At 40.7% G+C, this 19911-nt stretch overlaps 2 protein-coding genes across 3 annotated transcripts in view; one reads left to right on the top strand and one right to left on the bottom strand.

Annotated features, from left to right (window-relative positions):
* The first annotated feature begins 1186 nt into the window (after positions 1-1186).
* SEC61G (SEC61 translocon subunit gamma) lies at positions 1187-4129 on the top strand. Of its 2 annotated transcripts, XM_036407051.2 has the most exons (4): positions 1187-1270; positions 1967-2066; positions 3034-3136; positions 3979-4129. In XM_036407051.2, the coding sequence occupies exons 2-4, from the start codon at positions 1973-1975 to the stop codon at positions 3986-3988; spliced, it is 207 nt and encodes a 68-aa protein (XP_036262944.1). In that variant the 5' UTR covers positions 1187-1270; positions 1967-1972; the 3' UTR covers positions 3989-4129. The 2 variants fall into 2 exon arrangements, with proteins under 2 accessions (XP_036262944.1, XP_036262943.1); XM_036407050.2 differs by lacking the exon at positions 1187-1270 and having other exon boundaries at positions 1948-2066.
* A 1233-nt stretch (positions 4130-5362) lies between these two features.
* The window catches only part of TPK1 (thiamin pyrophosphokinase 1), a 304393-nt gene continuing 289844 nt past the window's right edge, over positions 5363-19911 (bottom strand). Inside the window, 2 exon segments of the mRNA XM_036407049.2 lie at positions 5363-5563; positions 5565-5644. Coding sequence (XP_036262942.1) covers positions 5525-5563; positions 5565-5644 — 119 coding nt within the window. The 3' untranslated portion in view covers positions 5363-5524.

Here is a 19911-nt window from a genome sequence, read left to right as displayed (position 1 = left end):
TAACCCTCCAATGCCACCTAGAGCGCTCATCTCTGAAGGAGGTCAGTAATACTGAGGGACCTGCCCTGTGGCCAGAGACAAAGAAGGTGGCTGCCAAAAAATCCATGGAATGACCAACAATTCCTCACTGTGATGTGATGGTACTTTACCTGTAATGAAGATTGTCAGCAAAAAATTAAGCCCAGAAAATATTTTGTGCACACTGAGATTCAACAGGGAGTTGAGATCAGCAAAGCATTCGCTAAACTGGCTGCAGAGGCCCCACAGTCTGATGAATAATTAATAAACTTTGGAGGCTTAATATAAACTCAAAGGTGGAGTCAACTCAGAATAGAGCTCTAGAGGAAAATCAATAACATCAAAAACAAAGTAAGTATAAAAACAGTAAATCCATTTTGTCTTTGTTCTTCCTTTATCTGTTACAAACTGAAGCAGCAGGGAAGCGCTCCCTTCAGGCACTGACGGCCTCTTTCCCCCTCAGGCAAGGAATTGTCCTATGCTACACCCGTGGAGCTGAAGTGTACCGAGCTTTCCCACCTTTGGGCACTGCACACTTCTCTATGCAGGAAAAATCCCGTGTTTTCAAAGGTGATGAACTCCCTTAGTTGACAGTGGCTCCAGCGTTCCTGAAAACCAAGTTTTACACTGGGGGGGGGGGGGGGGGTGTTGGTTGGTTGTGGGGTTTTTGTTTTGTTTTTATTGCATTTGTTTTGGCCATCTTTTCACCGAAGAGCATTTGTTACAGGCATATCCAGAGAATCAATTAGGCTGGAAAATACCTTTGATATCATGGAGTCCAACCTATGCCCTAACACCACCTTGACAACTATTCTATGGCACTGAGTGCCATATCCAGTCTTTCCTTAAACACCTCCAGGGACAGCGACCTCACCAGTTCCCTGGGCAGCCCATTCCAATATCTAATCACCCTTTCTATGAGGAAATTCCTCCTAATTTGCCTGGGAGAATAGTGACACCTTCTTCCCTTTATTTCCCGCTAGGACGCCCCGGGATCCCAAGGCTCCAAGGGAAGCAGACGCGCTGCCAGAAGTCGCAGAGGCGCTGCGGGGGGCGGACCGGCCCTCCCCGCTGTGCCCGCCCCGCCGGCGAGGCGGGAGGAGCGACAGCCCCCGGAAACCGGAAAGGAGGAAAAAAAATCCAAGTGAAACTCCGCCCCCAAAACCCTTCAATTTCCACCCAAAACCCGCCCCGCCCGCCGCGGTGACGTCATGCGCTCCGCCGCTCAGTGCGACGTGTCCCTCGGCCTGCGGTGAGGGCGGTTCGGGGGGCCCGGGTGTTCCCCGGCCCGGGGAGACGGGGATCAGGGCTGGGCAGCGAGGATTGGGATAGGGCCAGGGATGGGGGATTGCCGGGACTGCGGCAGGCAGGGGGACGTCGGGCGGAGCGAGGGGGAAGGGGGTCGCTGGGACGCGAGAGGGGCCGGCATCACACCGGGAGCCTTCTACCAGCTCCTACCAGGGGGTCCGTAAGGATTAGTGGGAGCAGATCCCGCCGGTGGTGTCCTGTGTGCCGTGGTAATGCTGGCACACGCCTGCTCTGAGGATACGGCTCGGGCATATCGCTCTCTCTCCGTGCTCAGCAGCCCTCGGTAGCTTTTGGCGTGGAGATCCCCTCAAACCGGCGGCTTTTGTCTATTTAGACCTCTCAGAAACACGGCATAGGGCGTGAGCTGAAAGCCCAGCTGTGATGGGGCTGTTTTCCTCTTCTGGGCTGAAAGGCACAATTTTCCATATTTTTTTCTTTAGCAGTCAGAAATAGGCCCTCATGTTTATTTACTGAAACAGTGTCTTCATTTCCTGCAAAGTGGAAGTATCTTGGGTTGGAATGTAACACTTACCTTAAGCCTTTTACAAATTTTGTAGGTAACTGTTACTAATGTAATGAAAAAGTCTGATTTTCAGTGTACATGTGGAACCATCAATGCTAAATGTGTATGTCTTTGCAGGCAATCATGGATCAGGTAATGCAATTTGTGGAACCCAGCCGTCAGTTTGTGAAAGATTCCATACGACTTGTTAAGAGATGCACCAAGCCTGACAGGAAAGGTAAAGCACACAATAAACCAGAACACAATCCTTATTTCGTCTTGTATCTTAGCATGTGTCTTTCCATACGTCACATCTGTTGATTTGTTTGCTGTGGATGTTTCTCAGCTGCCACTGTGAGATTTAAACTTGAGCTTTAGTTGTCTAAATGTCAGTGTGTTTAAGGTTCTGGCTATTGTAAACACATGTATGTAGGTGTGTAAGTGGTACTAAAATTCACTTTAGGAGAGAGGTTAAGTAGCTGAAATTCAGTGCTCCACAGTTGTCAGTCATTGCCTGATTGCGACAGGAACAATTTTGTTGCTGGGAGTAGGGAAGAGGAGGTTTTGGACTAGAAAGGCCCCGGAGAGAAGCTATGACTAAAACCAGAATACAGCTAGTCCTCTGAAAGTTACAGTGCTTTATTTACATGCTCAGAGTGAGCAGGTCTGGGACTTAAGTTTGCTATTGAGATCCATAAGGAACTTAATTCCTTGTCAGATTGGCAGGGTTTCTGAGGGGCTGTTGACCTTTGTTAATTTCATGGTTGCTGTCCTAAAGTAATTGAAAATATCCCAAGTATTCGATTTTTGTGGGGTCTTAGAGTGCTGTCCTCCTGTGACAGACATAAATACAGATTTTCTATTTTTGATGCTGTATTAAAGATTACTTTCAGTGCTTGTAGGGATGTAAAGAAAACATAATGGGATAAAGGTTCTGTGAATCGTCATAGTGGGTATTTTTGATTCTGCTTATGTAAAAAAAGATTGCGATTAGCCATTCTTTGTGGAAATCTCCATCTTCTCTCTGAAAATCTCATCTGTCTTCTAAAAAAGTGGATTTGTTTCTCAGCATCTGTGCAGACTTTGAAGTGTTTCCAGTATTAACATAGTCCTGTAAAGAGAGATCTCTCCTTTGGTCTCTGCAGTGCACATATGTATGCCATACATGAGACATCCTAACAAATTTTCTTTTTGTTATTTTGCAGAGTTCCAGAAGATTGCCATGGCAACAGCAATAGGCTTTGCAATAATGGGATTTATTGGTTTCTTTGTCAAATTGATCCATATCCCCATCAACAATATAATTGTGTAAGTGAATATGGCCTTCAGTTTCACTAAATTTTTACGTCCTCAGTTTTAAACGGAGGACATTAGTGAGCCCTGCGGGACCCATGTTGTTTTTGTGTCTGCATTTCACATCTTAGTGTAATATGACAAGTATTACTTGATTCAAAGGACTTTATAAACAATGTTAATGAACTTTATGTTAATTCAGTATGCTGCAAAGTATTAGAACCACTGTTCTCAGTTTTTTTTCTGACTATTCTGCTTCAAAACTGAACGTTAGATATTTTGATTTCCAGTTCCTCAGTGTATGTTTGACCACAGAACATTTACCTCATTTGGATCTTAAATGCTCTTACTATTTCCACTTTATAGCCTGGGTATCCAAAGTAAATGAATAATGGATGGTAAGGTAAAGAAAACTGAGTGGGTATGCTGTAGGAAGAGAGGGCACAGAACAAGGTTGGCCTTGTTTCATTTACTGAGTGCTAGATATGTTTGAAATGATGTTTTAGGTGTAACTGCATCCTGTAAAATCCCTTTTGGAATGAATATTACATCATGAAGAATTTGAACTTCAGGTTGACTGGCCCCATGGTAGTGACATACTAACAGTACCATATTCTCCAGAGCTAATGTCATCCCCTCTCCAGCACTGGAAGAGGTTAAAGACCATTCTGTGTCTGTAATATGTGACTCCCTTATAAGTGTAAGAGTGGTCATCTAGGCAAGGAGTGTTTGAAAATGGGAGATAAGCTGTAATGGTTGTCCTAACAAGGCAGTGGTGGGAGGATAAGTAAGACTTTAGGTGGGATCACTTGATCACACTTCATTAGTTGAAACGGATTCCTTTGTTCTCTCAACAGAGGTGGCTGAATATTCATCATGAAGAAGACAGTTGTGACACCTGCTGCAGTGATTTCACAGCTTTAATTTGTTTGATATTAAACAAGCTCAGTTTGCGTTTTCAAACGTTGTTGTCATCTTACTACTTTTTTTAAAGTGTATGTGATCATACCTCTCTGCAGGCTTGCTTCTTTTTTTTTGGTAATAGTAGTTGTGTGCTTTACTTGTTTTGTTACTTCTTTTAACCATAGTAGAATCATTTAAGTGGGAAGGAAGCTTGGACAATCTCTAGTCCAATGTCCTGCTTGAAGCTGGGTCGGTGTTGCATTCTAATGAGGTTGCCTAAGCTGTATGACCCCTCTTCAGGGGCTGTTTACAAAGCAGTAAATCAAGCTTTGGAACAGCATTGCTCTAGCAAAAGCGGACTGCAAGAAAACAGCCTTTCTTTCAAGTGGTGTAAAAGTGTATGGGAATTCCTGTCAGTCATTTCTGGAATCACCATCATTATCACTAATTCCTTTCTGCATTTGGAGGTCATGCTACTAGGTTGTAGTATGTACTTGACAGGAAAAAAATCTCATGTCAAACAAAGAAATTGCATTGCCAGTCCTTATTCTGATGGCATAATTAAAAAACCCATACATAATTGATTACTGAGATATACCATTTGAGGATAATCTAGTTGTCAGAGACACTAAGCAGTCCTTCAGCAAATCCACAACTTGCTCACACCATTGGATAGGATATATACCCATTTTGGATCATGTTCTGTACATAGAATTGTATTGGCCCCCTGCATGTTGACCTGGAAGTTTTTATTATTTTATATTATTGCATATTTTGATTTTAAGAACTAAGCCTGCAAAAACTCTGGTAGATGCAATCCTCTTCCTCCTCAGATTGAGATTAAGACATTTAATTCACTTAAAAATCTTATTGTAAGCATTTAGTATTTGCAGAAGGTACAACGGTACTTCTGTTACAGACTTTAAAAGCACTTAATGCTGGGACATCTGATACTGGTACTGCAGCAAAACTGAAGCTTCTTCAGTACACTAACTTGCTTCCTAAGTAGAAAAGTTCAATTATTATTCTTGAGAAATCTTCACCAGCACCTACCTATGTAGCAAACCAGGACAGAAAAATGAGATTAGTAATCTTGGTGCTATCACCTTGTGATACAGTTTTACTATGTGCAACTGGATACTGTATTTCCTTTTGGCAGGACAGGAATAATAGTTGAGTATTGGAATAAAATACTTTGTAAAAGTAGCCTGAACTAACCAGATAAGCAGCAGCAGTTTCTTTACATTCATTTCGGTTTGTGGTTGTACTGAATGGCTGCTCATGCATCTTCTGATTAAGTAGATTTACGAGAATGAAGTACTCTATAACAGCAAGTAATTTTGATTCAGTCTCAAGTGACTTTTATTTCATACTTGTTTTTCATTCAATACAGAAAATCAGTGCCTGCTTATATCTTGCAGCAGCTTTAGTGTCTTAATTCAGTGAAATTTTGTAGTAATTTGAGTCGTGTCAGATCAGAAAAGGCAGCTGTAGCTGATCTTAGCTCTTGATAGCCATTGTCCACAGCAAAGGTTTGTCCTGTCTCGATGGTCACGATCCCGGAGTTGTCATAGGTGTTGGAAGTACTGACCAGTGTTCCAAACTTCAGCACCTGGTTAGCTGTGAAAAGTAAGGAAAAGACTGAGTGGTTCTCTACAACAATAAAACGACATCAGTGCATTGATTTGAAAGACCACTGCTCCCACAAAGAACAAAAAAGTAGCTAAATAAATTCAAACTGGATAAACATTACCTAGTTAGAAGGCTTGTATGAGATTTTTCAATGACCCTAAGAGGCAATAAATTAATCCCCATATTAACAGTTTGAGTTTACACCAGGTTATTACAAAAGCAGTGTGTTGGATAATCCTCAGGGTTTCACATCTGGAAATTTGTATTTCATTTGAATCACTTCAAATACTAGTGCTAGAAAATGTAAAACAAAGACAATCTTACTGTAGTTCCAAACTTGGGATTTGCTTTAGCTCAGCAACAAGCCTATAATCTTTTAAAACATGAACAGTTCTAAACAAAGGCCAGCAGTGAAAAGTGATATTTAGCAACTTTGAGTTAAGGGACTTGAATCTTTTCTTCTATTGCGTGTGAGGTAGGTGTTTGTGTACATTAGAAATAACAAATAGCAAACCATACAGTTTTAAGTTCTGCCCTTCATTTCTTCCCTTTTGAGATAGCATTGTTTGCATGTTGCAAACATATCAACTTCCTCAAAGGCACTCTAGAATTACTCAGTTCTGTGGTAGTCCTTGCTCATAGGAAGGTTCGGAGTAAGAACTCTAATACTATCCTTTGATTTAGCTTGTAAAACAAGCCAAATTATAGCACTTTCCCACTGGCAGCTCAGAAAAACATTTCCAGGTAGGATACAATGATAGCTGCAGATGGGGAGGATTGTTCTGGAAGATCAGCAAGTCTGTGTGATCTATCAGAATTGCCAAATTGTGCATTGCTACCAAAGTAAAAATCCTCTGGATTTGCTATTAAGTGACCAAATGCAAAGGAGGATCTCCCTGTGGTCAAAAGGAGTGTAAAACAACTTAGTATGCTCTATTTTGTGATTTGCACAGGAGACACATTTTCCAGTGCTGGATATGAATGCTGGCTGTAGTAAACTTGGGTGTAGTGCATTACTACAATGCATGCACTGTCTGGCCCTTGCTGGAAGCTGCACAGGAGGAACTGATCTTGCCAGACTCTACTGCTTTAAAAGGAAGGACGTTCAGACAAAAGCCAGGATATATAGTTCAGTGTCTCTTGCCAAATCTGTGCTTGCTCTACTTATTCCTGCTCCTACACTTGTTACGAGCTTGAAGTGAACTGAAAAGGAGGTTTCAGCTGCTAGCTGAATTTGTTGGCATGAGAGTAACACCCAAGTTTCACTACTGCAAATGGAAGAATCCTGCCATTTCAAGTTCAGGAGCGGGGAGCATAACTGCTATGCAGTGCAGAAATCCAGCAAAGAGAAAAGAAAAAAAAAACCCCATACTACTGTATTATATCAATTGTGTACCTAAAATAAAGGTGCTAGATTCCATCAAGATTCTTTTGGACACACAACAGTACCAGGCAGGCTCCTAGACAGATGCCAGGATGGATGAGTTTTGGTGTTTGCCTTTGGAAGACACAGCAGAGGCCACAGGGGCTGTGTCTTGCCAGAAAACACAAATTTCCCAATTTGTAGGTAAACAAGTCATTTAGTGCTGAGGTAACACATGGGTAGAGTTCCCTGAGTATAAATACTCCCAAAATACTGTGTTAAGTGCTGTGGTCAAGCTATGAGTGTTTCCAGTCAGTTTTAAGTAGGAAAGAAGCTTAAATACTTTAAAACATTTACTGACACACAAATTATCTTCTTTTGGTTATTATATATTGAAACTTGAAGGGGGTGGGGAGGAAGAACTTTTTTGATGAACTGCTGTATAAACCCACTGGTTTAGTATCATTTATTGCTTCTTGCTCAAGACTCAGAATAATACTCAATGTTTCGCAGCTTTGCATATAAAATAATGGCTCTGCGGAAGGCAAGAATTAACAACAACATGGCAGCTTAATGAAACTAAATCTAAAGCCATATTTCTTAGTGCATAAAATCAAATGAAAATGAGAGCCTTTTTTCCCTTTCAATAGAAAATTCTAGCCCACTAGATGGAGCCTTTTATCTTTATCAGGTTTTCTGCTGGGCAAGGATCATAGTGTGAAATGGTGAAATGAAAAAAAAAATGCAAAAACTGTTAAACAGTACTGCTGATTCACGTGGCCAACTGCTGATCAAATGGACCAATTCCAAGCACTTGGTTTCACACTAGCCAACATTTCAACTAACATAATTAAAAATGTATGTTTTCCATTCAATAAATGAACAGTAATTAATGTAAAAACCTAGTTTTGAGCTGCTAAAGGAAATAAGAGGATGTGCAAACCTACTGCTGCTAGGCAAACTTCTGCTGTGTCATGCATTCTGATGGAAGTTTACAAGGTCAGAGAAGTGGTAAGTTTTATTAGTTCACACCTGATCCATTCCCTTTTTTTAAAATGAATTTCAGTTTTATTTGTAAGTCCTACCAAGAACTTACGTCTTGGGGGAAAAAACCCAACCTATTACAACACTCATTTTCACTACAATGCTTACTTTTCAAGAAACGGATTCTGAAGAAAACCCCCTTTTTATTTTTTACTATTTAGTAAATAGTTTTGCTATAATTGGGTACCAAATCCAATTTTAATAAAAGATTCCACACTGCGATTAAAAAAAAAATCTAAAACTCAAAACCCCTGGAAATTCTATAATTTTCCAGTTAAAAGAAATCTTACTTTGGATCACTGAAAGCTTTCTTTTTGACCAATAGTAGTCTCTTTAAAATCTTGATTTTGTTAAACCCATAAGTGATTAACTGAAATACCTCTCACCATTAGAAGTTTTGTTTAGTGCTTTGGTTCCAAGCAAACTGAGTTTACTGATAATGAATTGTTGATGAGAAAAATACCCAGCTTCTCCACTGTAGTTATACCATTTTTCCATTACTCTCCATTTACCAAGTCAGCGAGGACTCCCAATATTAAAAGCAAATGCTGTTCCTGCCTTTTTATGGAGGGGGAGGAAAAAAACCCCACCAATATCCCACCCACCCCCCATCCCACCCCCCCAAACTCCCCACCCAACAAAATCTACCATGAGACAGTTTTTTATGGTGTGCCTTATGTTCTTACCAGTAACAAATTTCTGTCTGATGACTTGCAGCATACCACTTATTCAGACCTAAACATGGGTATGGAGAGGACTGACTTTGATGGGGTAGTGGAGGAATGTTTCTCTAGCAGTTTTTGTTTTGTTTAGATGGTGTTTCAATCTGCCAGGGTTTGAGGATGTTGGACATAATTTAAAAGAAGAAAACTGAGGGCACATAGGTGAGCTTCCCAAAGGAGCATAATCACAAAGATCATTACTTCTTAGACATCTGTTTTGCTGACCATATTACATGACAGAAGAGATCTCAGTAACCACAAGACTGGCAATTTCCACTATTTTGTTGCTCTTACTCTGATAATTAAAAAAAAAGTATACAAATCCTAGGATGCTCTATGAAAAAATTTAATTTCAGAAGTAAATTTTGAAAATTCATTAATCTTATGGATGTAAGAACAACATCTGAAAATGATAACAGAATGCACCCTATATTAAGGTAATTAAGTTACAGAAATAATCAAAAACCCGAAACCTAAACATTTATTTTAAAATCTCATCCCATTTATACTTCTACCCACAGTGGGGAGTTATTTTTGAGTGGCTGGTACTGAAAATCAGTTATCTTTGAGTGGCTGGTACATAAGCCTTGCTTGTAATCTTTGTGCTGCTGGCTTTCAGCCTGGAAACTGAGAAATAGTGTGGCCTAATTATAGCTAGATTGGAGGTCATCATGTCAAGTGCTGCAAAAATACTCTCAATATCAGGTAATTCCTCTTAATGAATGTATTCATGATCTAGTAGACTGATAAACATAATTTCTATGTTCCATTGTATTATTTAGGACACTTAAAGTTTAGTGCAGAAAAGAGAGCTTATCTATCTAAAAAAAAAAAAAAAATCAAGGTTTCATGTGCATCTTAGAAGGTGAACTTAAGCAGTGCTTGAGGGAGGCAGAGAAAAATTTCATCCTAAACTTGTCATATATGGCAAAACCAAATCATGACAGGGTCTCACTACTGTCACCACAAATGGCTAAGGACCAAAGACTATCATGTTAAGCATGTTCCACATGGACACTGTGATACTTATGCTATGCTGCCTTTTCTCAACTGTGTCTCAATTACTTCCTGAGATATGTAAAGTCCCACCTTGCTGGTTTCCACCACTGAAAATAGAAACAAGGAAAGGAATACAAGCAGATTGCCACCGCCGGCATGAATGTGGGGAATATTAAAATTATTAATTATTAATTAAAAGCTGTATTATAGTGAATGTAATACTCTTCCCCCTAGGCAAATGCTGCATCAAAATGATAGAAAATTAAGATCAATAAGCTGAAACACAAGCTAAAGTGAAATATTGAATCACCATTTTGTATCCTATTACAGTTTATCTGGAGAGGATTTCCCTGAAGTTCTGTTAGGAGCAAAAATCTGCATTTAAATGGAGATACATTAGTAATGCATGAGCTAGTACTTTGCAGGTCACCCTGTGTCTGCAGAACAGCAGCATTAATTTTGCTATTTACCAATAAAAATCCCAAGTAGATTGTAGACTGATCTTCCTTTCATTCCTCCTAGGTTTACACTTGTGGTTAGCCTGATTTCACTGGAGTTAATTTTGATTTACACTGATGGATACAAAGGAAAAATTGGGTGCTTGATCTCTGTGCAGTGGGAACTGCGAAACTGGAAGTTGCAAATAACAGTAATTTACAGTAAAACATGAACTATTTTCAATAGTGGTACAACAGAAGTACCATAAAGGCTTGCTGAGTCTGCTGGGAGGGGCTGACTAGCCTGGTAGTCAGATTCCCTCAGGGCCAAAGGGAGTTTGGAATAAACAGAAACTGCATTGGGCATTTTTTATAACTATTGTAACTTTGGGTACCTGGTTTTGTGGCACAGAACAATGGTTTTATAATCTCAGTGCATTCATACAAGCAGACTTATGAAAGGGTTGAGAGGATATGGGAGGAAGGGGGGCCAGCAGGCAGGGCCAGGTGGCTTTTCCACCAGTTCAGGCGCTGGCAAAGACTCTTGGCCAGGGCTCTGCAGCACAGGCTGCTTGGCCTCACACTGGGGGGATTTTAGGAGGCTACAACAAAAGTTTAAAGGCTGTCAAAGCTTCACAATTTCATTTAAAAAATATATAAACAGAACCGTGTGTTCTACCCTGGATAGAAACCACCCATGTTGAGAGAGCCTTCAGAAATGCAAATGAATGTCAGAAGTTTTCAAATTTATTTCCAGCACACTTTTTTTTTCCCACATATTTTTTCCAGCTTTGTAATAATGGTGGTACTGCAAGAATAGCTCAAAGTCTTCCTGTCACATCACCCGCTTGATGGCAATTAAAAATGATTAGCTGATAAAAATGATGCTAAGAAAGACTGCTTTCTACACTAAGGTCTCTACTGCTACTACTGGTTCACCAAGATCAACAAGAATCATTAACTGTATGGAGTTTCTACAGCTATTAGCAGGATTTTAGCACTACCAGCAAGATATGCTTCTGATTTTTGTTTGTTCAAAATCACATTAGCATCTTAACTTAATTAAAGGGGCCTGGAAAGTTAAACAAGGAAACTCTACATACTGTTTTCAGTAGTGCCTTTCTAGTCTAGATGTTATGATAAAGTTGTAACAGGAGTGATCTAGCAAAACCATAAAGTAAGTCAGAGTAGTAGCTGTCTGGAAGACTGTTTCACTAAGCTAAAGGCAAAGCCAGACTACAAAGTAATTTTTAGAATTGAGTTTAGCCAGTAAGAAGTAGGGTGTTTACTTAATTTTTGATGCTTTCCACTAAGTTTGTATGTTTCTCAAACTGCTAACAACTCTGAGGTGCTGTACAGGTGACAGGTACTATTAATAATAGTGTTAGAGCACTGAAGAAACAGCTGCAGAAATAAAATGTAGCTTCAGTTTGACAGTCCCTGCTGTAGAGATTTTGCATATAAGCTAGACAAAATAACTTGTTGCTATTTCGGTCTGTCTCTACTTAATGTTGTGAGATAAAGAACACTATTCTCATGAGAAAAAGGGCAAGAGTAACACTGAGATGCATCAGCTAATGAATTGTCTTACTGCTAACTTGTCCATAAGACACCTCATAGCACATATCATCCTATTACATTGTCATCTTTAGAGGCATTACTTCGTCACACAAAGCTGAGGATGGCAATCTGGTGCAACAATGAAACCTGAGATTAGCTCAAAACAATGGTGTTCTGTCACAGCATTTAGGTCTGAAGCTCTGGTTTGACATGACAGCAAAGTACCTAAAAATACTTGCTATTTTGAAAGCTGCTACACTGTCAAGTTGATATGATGCATGTAAAGTGAAATCTACTGAATTGGTTAGACAAAGATATCCAAATGATCCTAGCAATTGACCACAGACAGTGCTGCAGAAAGGAGTGAAATTCCCCCTACATTTCTCATGACTGGGCTGTTGGAGACAGGGAGGAGAGATGGGAAGAGGAAGGAGAAGGAATCTTCCTCACCCAAATCTCAGGTCTAGGTGACTACACCCATGTACTCAGGCTTTGAATAACATAGCACCAGAAAAGTGTTTCAGCACAAGTTTTTCAGGACTGACCAAGATCAACAATTCACCTCTAGCTACAGTAATTTTCCAGCATTTCATATACAAATTAAAAAAAACGCTCTCTCACAAACCCCTACAATCCTTCAACAGGTTTTAAAGTGTGATATTAGTTATGAACAGAACACAATGTTAATTATTTTTCTCTTCTATTCTTTGGGCTCCTGCTAAATCCCATCACATTTAGATTACTATATTTGCAAGAAGAAGCAGCAAAAGAGGATTTTAAAACATTCATAATACAAATTTTTTAGCTTCTGTATGCATACAATTGTTCCCATCATTTGCAAAAATGTGCAGACACAATGATTATTTCTGTATCAATCAAACTGGGCCTGTAGGTGAAATATTGGTATATGGATATTTGCTCAGTAAATACCTACACATGTTGGGTGAAATGGGGTTCTCATTCAATCACTCCACAGAGGAGAACAGCAGCAATGTCATAAATATTTCACAACAGTCTTGGCCAACTGCTTATATCACCTACCCCTGTGTAGGACGAGTCCCCAGCAGCAAGTCTCCCAAGAATTTAGCACTTCTCTGCTTTCTGTGATGGGAATATGATTTTCCTAAGGGAATTGATCTAAAGCCAGTTCCTTAGCCAGCCCTGAAAAACAAATTTAAGCAGGCTGTCTTCTTATTGCTGCTGCCAGCACTAGCTCAGCACCATATCCAGAGTCCTGTTCTGCTGCACACATTGCTCCATCACTGGGCTTCAGTGTCAAAATTAAATTACATATGATTTGACAAAGCTCTCTAAAATCTCAGTTCTTAACTCCAACATGCAAAGTTACAATGGCAAAGATCAAAGTAGACCTTCTGAACTCTGGGAGGGTATATTGGGTTTGCATGGCCAGATTTTGGTAGCAGGAGGCTACAGGGGTGACTTCTCTGTGAGAAGCTGCTGGAAGCTTCCTCCATGTCCAACAGAGCCAACTCCAGCCAGCTCCAGAACAGATGCACTGCTGGCCAAGGCTGAGCCAACCAGAAATTATGGTAACACCTCTGTAACAAAAGATTTGAGACAGGTTAAAAAAAAGTTATTGCACATAGATATAATTGTGGTCAGAGAGGAATGAGAATGTGTGAGAGGAACAACTTCACAGACAACAAGGTCAGTGAAAAACAAGAGGCAGGAGGTACTTCAGGTGCCATATCTGAGATTCTCCTGCAGGCTGTGGTGCAGACCATGGGGAGGCAGCTGTGCCCCTGCAACCCATGGAGGTCCATGGATATACAGAGATCCATCTGCAGCTTGTGCACGAGTCCCAGGCTGGAGCAGGTAGATGATCAAAACAGGCTGTGAACCTGGGGTAAGCCCATGCAGGAACAGGCACCTGGAAGGGATCTGTGGAGCCATGGAGAGGGGAGCCCATGCTGGAGCAGGTATCCTGGTAAGGCTTGTGACCCTCTTGGGCGCCCATGCCCAAGGACATGCTCTGGAGCAGCAAGTCCTTGAAGGACTGCAACCTGTGGACAGGGACCCAGGCTAGGGAAGTTTGTGAAGAACTGAAACCTGTGGGATGGATTCCTGGAGAAGTTAGCAGAGGAATGTCTCTGTGGGAAGGACTCCATGCTGGAGCAGGAGAAGGACTCCTCTACCTCAGCACTGGCAGAAACAACTTGTGATGAACCAACCATAACCATCATTCCCTGTCTCCCCGTGCTGCTAGTGAGGATGAGGTAGAGCCTGAGCAGGAGGGAGGGGTTGGGAGGAAACAGTGTTTTTACAATTTATTTCTCAATATCCTGCTCTGATTTTATTACTAAAAAAAATCAGTGCATATTACTATATTACTTGGGGATATTATTGGGATATTACTAAATTAATATCCCCAAGTTCAGTCTGTTTTGCTCATGACAGTAATCAGTGAGTGTTATCTCCTGGTCCTTATAAATGAACCTTTCACTATATTTTCTCTCCCCTGTCCAGTTTTGGATGGGAGTAATAGAAAGGCTTTAGTGGGCACCTAGCATCCAGCCAGGGTCAACCCACCACAGAGGGGTTCAACACATTGCATATTTAATCCCTTCCCCTGCCAAGTCCAGCTCCCACCAGAACTGACCTCGTTCACAGCTGCTCCATTCAGACTCCTGGGTGGCTCCCAGGAGCCCCATACCCTCTTGACCACCAAGAGTTACTTGCTCCAAGACCTCAGGCAAGCTTCCAGACCAGAGAGACTACTGAACTGTGCCAGAATGGTGGATCTGGTGCTCAAAGAGCTCCTCTGACCACAGGGAAGCAAACAGCTGCCTTCACCTCTGAGCAATGGTCAAGGTGCAAAAAAAGATACATGCCCTGCCACACTGAATCCCAGGACAGCTGTTTGCATTATGGCTTGCCCAGGGCAAGGGCATCGCCAGGCTTCAAAGCAAGCTGCAGCCCCTCTGAGCTGCTAGCACAAATAACAAACTTCAACCAAATTAAATCCCTGACAAACAATTTTATTATGCAAGCTTTAACAGCGAATGGCACCATTTCCTAGCAGAGTTTTATGTAAATATGGTATTATATTTACACAAAAAATGAAGAGAACAAACTGGAATATTCATCCTTATGCACAAAAGGCACCCTTAATAAAGCAGCTGTGCTTTTGTCTGAAATATTTCTCTGGAAGGGGGTAATTATTATTTAAAAAAACCCACACTGATCTGCTCCTGACAGCTCACAAGGTACATGTTAATCTACTTGCTCTCCCTGACAGCTGATCTATTCTAGGCACACATAACTAACTAATAAAGAGTATTATACTTCTGATAGAAAAGTAATTCCATTTATCTTTACCCTTCCTAGCAGAAGTGCTTCCTCTCAGTGTTGGGGAGGGATGCTGTATGAGGTTTCTAAAATGTGGTTATTTTCACCCCTACTATTGCTGTATAGTATATTCTAAGCATATATCTAAGTATAATTCTAAGTATATTCTATACTTAGAATTTTAGATTGCTCCGCTTTTTTGAGAAAAAAACAATTCGACACATATAGCATCACACTGAGGATGAAGCAAAAGCAATTATTTCTGTTACAAAATGTCCCCCTAGATCTGCATGTCAACAACTAAGCTTTTTGATTTTTCATTTTATTACTTTGCCTTTCTGTTAACAAATAATTAACATGATTACTAACACTCTATGTACCTCTAGTGTCTATACAATTTCAATTACAAAGCCATTACTGCTGCTTATTAATTCTATTCCATTTATCTTCAAACTGGCATCTTAAACTTAAAACATTTGTTGACATTCATGGAACTGCAGCTCCTCCAAACTTGCTCATTGGAGTCCAGCACCATTTATGTGTTGCAACCCTTGAGACAGAACATGTGATTCGACAGGAGACTGCAAGCTATACTGTTTATAGCTCAGAGGCACTCAATTGGATTAGATGGCTCTCCATGTCCTCCAAAAAATAAAGGATTGCTTTTGAAACAGTGCTGCCCATTGCATTTTTCAATCTCCCTTCTTTCTAAGCTTTAAAGTCAGCTTTTTAGAAAAAAAATCCAACGAAAATGTAACTTATGACACAGCCCAGCCTATTTTAGCTAGTATTACCCACTTCTTCCACTTCACCCACCATTAGATCCCTTTGCTTCAGGAAGGCCATGGGAGGGGTATCTGCCATGTATATGAATTAGTAAGTCATTGCATATGGCTCATTTAATGGTCCTGGCTGTTTGCTTTTACAGTGGCTTTTTTCGTGGATGCAAGGTTAAAATTTGTTACTGATGCTGCTGAATACAAACAGCACCTATATAATGTTTGTCCCAAAATGAAAAAAGATATTTGTCATTAGAGGCAAATCCTAAGTCATTGACTGTCAAAAACTTCATTCAAGTGGAAAACTTGCTACTGAGAATCTGTTAGCTGGCTGTGCACTCTTGAAAAAATCTGATTGATTTCCAGTAATGATTTCCAATATGAACAGTGCTCTTCATATTGGTGTGCTTCCTCCTCCTGACCTGAAAAGCCTTTTTAGCCCTGCCCCCACCTTCATCTCCCCTCTGCAAACCAGCTCAGCTACTCATCCCTTTCATTCAGAAACATGCCATGCACTTCTGGGCCCCCTGCAAGGATTCAGTGGCTTGGGGGATCTTTTCTTTGGCTTCTTCTTCTCTAGAGAGGAGTGCCTCAGCAGGGCTGCACCAAGCTTCCTGCCCAGGCTGAGAGGAAGGAAAGGCTTCTGCATTAATCACACAGCACTGTGTCAGGCACTGCCCAGGCCAGGTGGTGTAAGCCCTTGGACCCAAAATGCAGAGCCCGAATGCACCACTAAATTAATGCAGTGCTACATGGTGCAGTCAAAGACATTAAAGTTTAAGAGTGCAATTGATTATATGTAGCTCAACTTTCAAACACACTGGTCAAGATGGATTGCAACAGTCATGCCATGGCACAGTGATGCATGTCAGCAGGCTCCCAGTTTTACTGTACAGAGGACTTGACATTGGCTTTTAACTTACCAATAAACTACCCTAGCACACTGCAAGAAGTGGGAAGGAAAAGGAACTACAAATCCAACAGTCACATGTAAAATAAAAGACTACACCAACTACGCTACAGCTTGTGTGCTGCCAACAGCACTTGGTGTTAAAAGAACATGATGGCTGCAATTGCCAAGAAAGGAAATATGTCCTCAAACAGCCTATTTTTTTAGGCTCATGGAGCTTCCATAAGGTTAATCTGTCTTTAGCCTAGAATGTTCCTTATCTTACCTGAAATTACTGTCACCTTGAAACATTTGTAATTCCTCATTAATTATCAGTGTCTGGGGCACACTGTAGGAGAAACATTCCTATCAACATCTAAGTAAGATACATTTCTGAATTATATTTTGAACTCAAAATTGAAGTGGTGTGACACTGGAAGAGGTTGCCTAGAGAAGTTGTGGATGTCCCACCCCTGGAAATGTTCAAGGCCAGGTTGGATGGTGTTTTGAGCAGCCTGGTCTAGTGGGAAGTGACCCTGCCCACAGCAGTGGGGTTGAAACAAGATGAACTTTAAGGTCACTTTCAAACCAAACTGTTCTATGATTCTATGAAATATGATTGCATCTTATTTGACAATCTTATTGATTGTTTTTGCCATCCTGGCCATTTGCTGTACTCAATATTTTCCACCCTTTCTTTTTGTTTGTTTTTTTGTTTGTTTGTTTGGTTTTTTTGTTTGTTTTGTAGTCACTTCACAAAAAAAATATGATACATAGCAGAATTTCATTGACATAAATTATTTCACTGATTGTTTAAAATCGCTAGATGTGAAATTCTTTTTTATTTTGCAGATATGGAAAATTTTGGTGAAAGCAAAATTATCTCAGAGGAAAAGCAAACCTTAAATTACTATTACAGATTTCTGTTAGTTCTAGAAACAATGCTAGCAGCCTAAATTCCTCTTAAACTGACATCTTTCTTAAAAGTACTGAAAAGGATAAAAAATAGCACTTCTTGCTGTACTATTCCAAACAAACTACAACACCCAGAAAACACCCCATCTCTGATGTCTATGTGATTAAAAAGTAAACAGAACTACCTAAGAACATAGTGACATATCTGACGATTAATGCTCAGATATTTCAATCAGACTAGACACTTTATAATTAGCCAAATGCAGAAGTCTCAAAGCAAGTGAGCCCTACAGCTCTATTCCATCTCTTGGAAGATGTGAATATAGGCACATATTCTCCTTAATATCACAGCTTTGGAAGGATACTACTACATATCACTACAAGACATCCAGTGATGAGGAAGAAGTTGGTGTAACCCTGAGATAAGCCTCAGAACCTAGAGATGTCTCATGCAAGCTTTGAACCCAACATCAAGCCTGGTGATCTCTGAACAGATACATCTACTTTGTAATTTAAGGCATGGCCACCTACCAAAAGGTGTGTCTGTTCCAGAATAGGCAGCACTGCTCTTCTACAAACAGGCAGGCTTGTTTCAAGAACATCAAAATAAAATCTCATCAAAATGTGTGCCCACTTCAAGGCAGCCTGAGACCAAGGGAAGCACTTCACCATGAAGCCCAAAATCAGCAAGAAAGTCTGATAAGAGCTTAGAGCTTACTGGAGGGTGGGTTTAGAAAACACTGAGTTGAACACCAACATTTCTAGGAAGACCTGGAGAACCTTGCAAGTTCTGTACAGAACTGATATTGATGAGCCTTGCAGCACCAAGGTCAGGACACAGCAAGAAGTTTGTCATGTCATGTGCAAGAGTGGAACCTGGATGATGCAGATTTTGAAGGGCTTATTTATAGCTGCTTAAGCATAAAAGAGATCAATAAAGTATCATGTTTAAAAGCTGTGAGCAAAAATGTAGTTATACAACTTCTAATATCACTGGCAGCCAGGGAAATAAATCTCTGCTGCTCTGAAAGGGTATCCATAAATAGCCATAGCTTTCTCCAGCAAAGCACAGGACCTTTAAGGAAGGCCAGAATACTGCAGGAAGCTCTTACTCAATTATACCTGAAGTTAGTCAGACATGAAGGATGGCTTACACAAGTCTCACAGAAAAACTATACTGGAAATGGACTGAGAGCTTTGAAAACAATGCTTCAGAACAGAAAAGTTCCTCAAATCTATCATTTCAGGAGAGTGAAGGAAAACTACCAAAGATTTAACAGTAGAAAAAACACGCCTTGGAAAGCTTGCCTTGCTGTAGCTGTCTAAACTCACTAAGTGCAGCTTTCTTAGCCTAACCCACAGGTAAACACTCCTGTTAAGAAGTTTTGCTCCCTCTCTTGAATCATGGGCTTCAGAAGTCAGGGGATGCTGAATGCAACACTGTAATCTGTAGCACACAGAATGGACAACATCAGTGATGCAGTGCAATGAGCCATTTCCCCCTCCCTGCTGTGATTAATGGTGTGGACAGGAGGTCTGCTGGCCGAGCTCACACACGATTCTGGCCCTGGAGGCATGGCCTATATAAAGCACCCTGTGTATGCTTGCATGAGAGATTGGCAGGCAGAGGCAGCTCTGGGAGCCTTTGTTATTGTCCAGTTTACTCCTTCCTGAGCTCTTCCAGCTTCCACAATCTGTGTAGCCTCTGGGAAGGCAGCTTTAGAATTGGCTTACTTGATGGAAAAACTTGATGCATATGATACAAAGTAATGTGACAGTGACTGACAGCTAGGGGAGAAAAGCAGGGGAAAATTGAGTTAAGTTGGGTATTGTGTAAAGAAGCAGAAGGGAGAAGGAAAAGAAGGAGAATTCCTCATTACCACAGGACGTGTACAGTGGGGAAGATAAGAGTTGCTGGGTTTTATAATAATAATCACATTATTAAAGTCAGTTAAGTTGACACAAGTTTATGATGATATAAATAGTACTCCAGTGATTACTGGATGTTTTTCTTCAAAACTTAATCTTCCCCAAACAGAAAACAATTAATAAGTGTAGGAGGCTGACAGTGTACTCCCCTTTCACATTTGTGAACAGGCCATCTAATGTGAATAGAAACCCCAGGGTCTGGTCCTATCTGCACTTCCACTGATACACTGTGCTCCTCATGTGTATATTTAAGACGAGTCAGAACTTGCCTGCCAGCTTCTCATTTCCTTCTCTTATAGTGAAGTCAGT

Source organism: Molothrus ater, chromosome 1, assembly GCF_012460135.2.
Source record: "Molothrus ater isolate BHLD 08-10-18 breed brown headed cowbird chromosome 1, BPBGC_Mater_1.1, whole genome shotgun sequence".
NCBI classification, from domain to species: domain Eukaryota; kingdom Metazoa; phylum Chordata; class Aves; order Passeriformes; family Icteridae; genus Molothrus; species Molothrus ater.
This window is presented reverse-complemented; position numbering and strand designations above follow the sequence as displayed.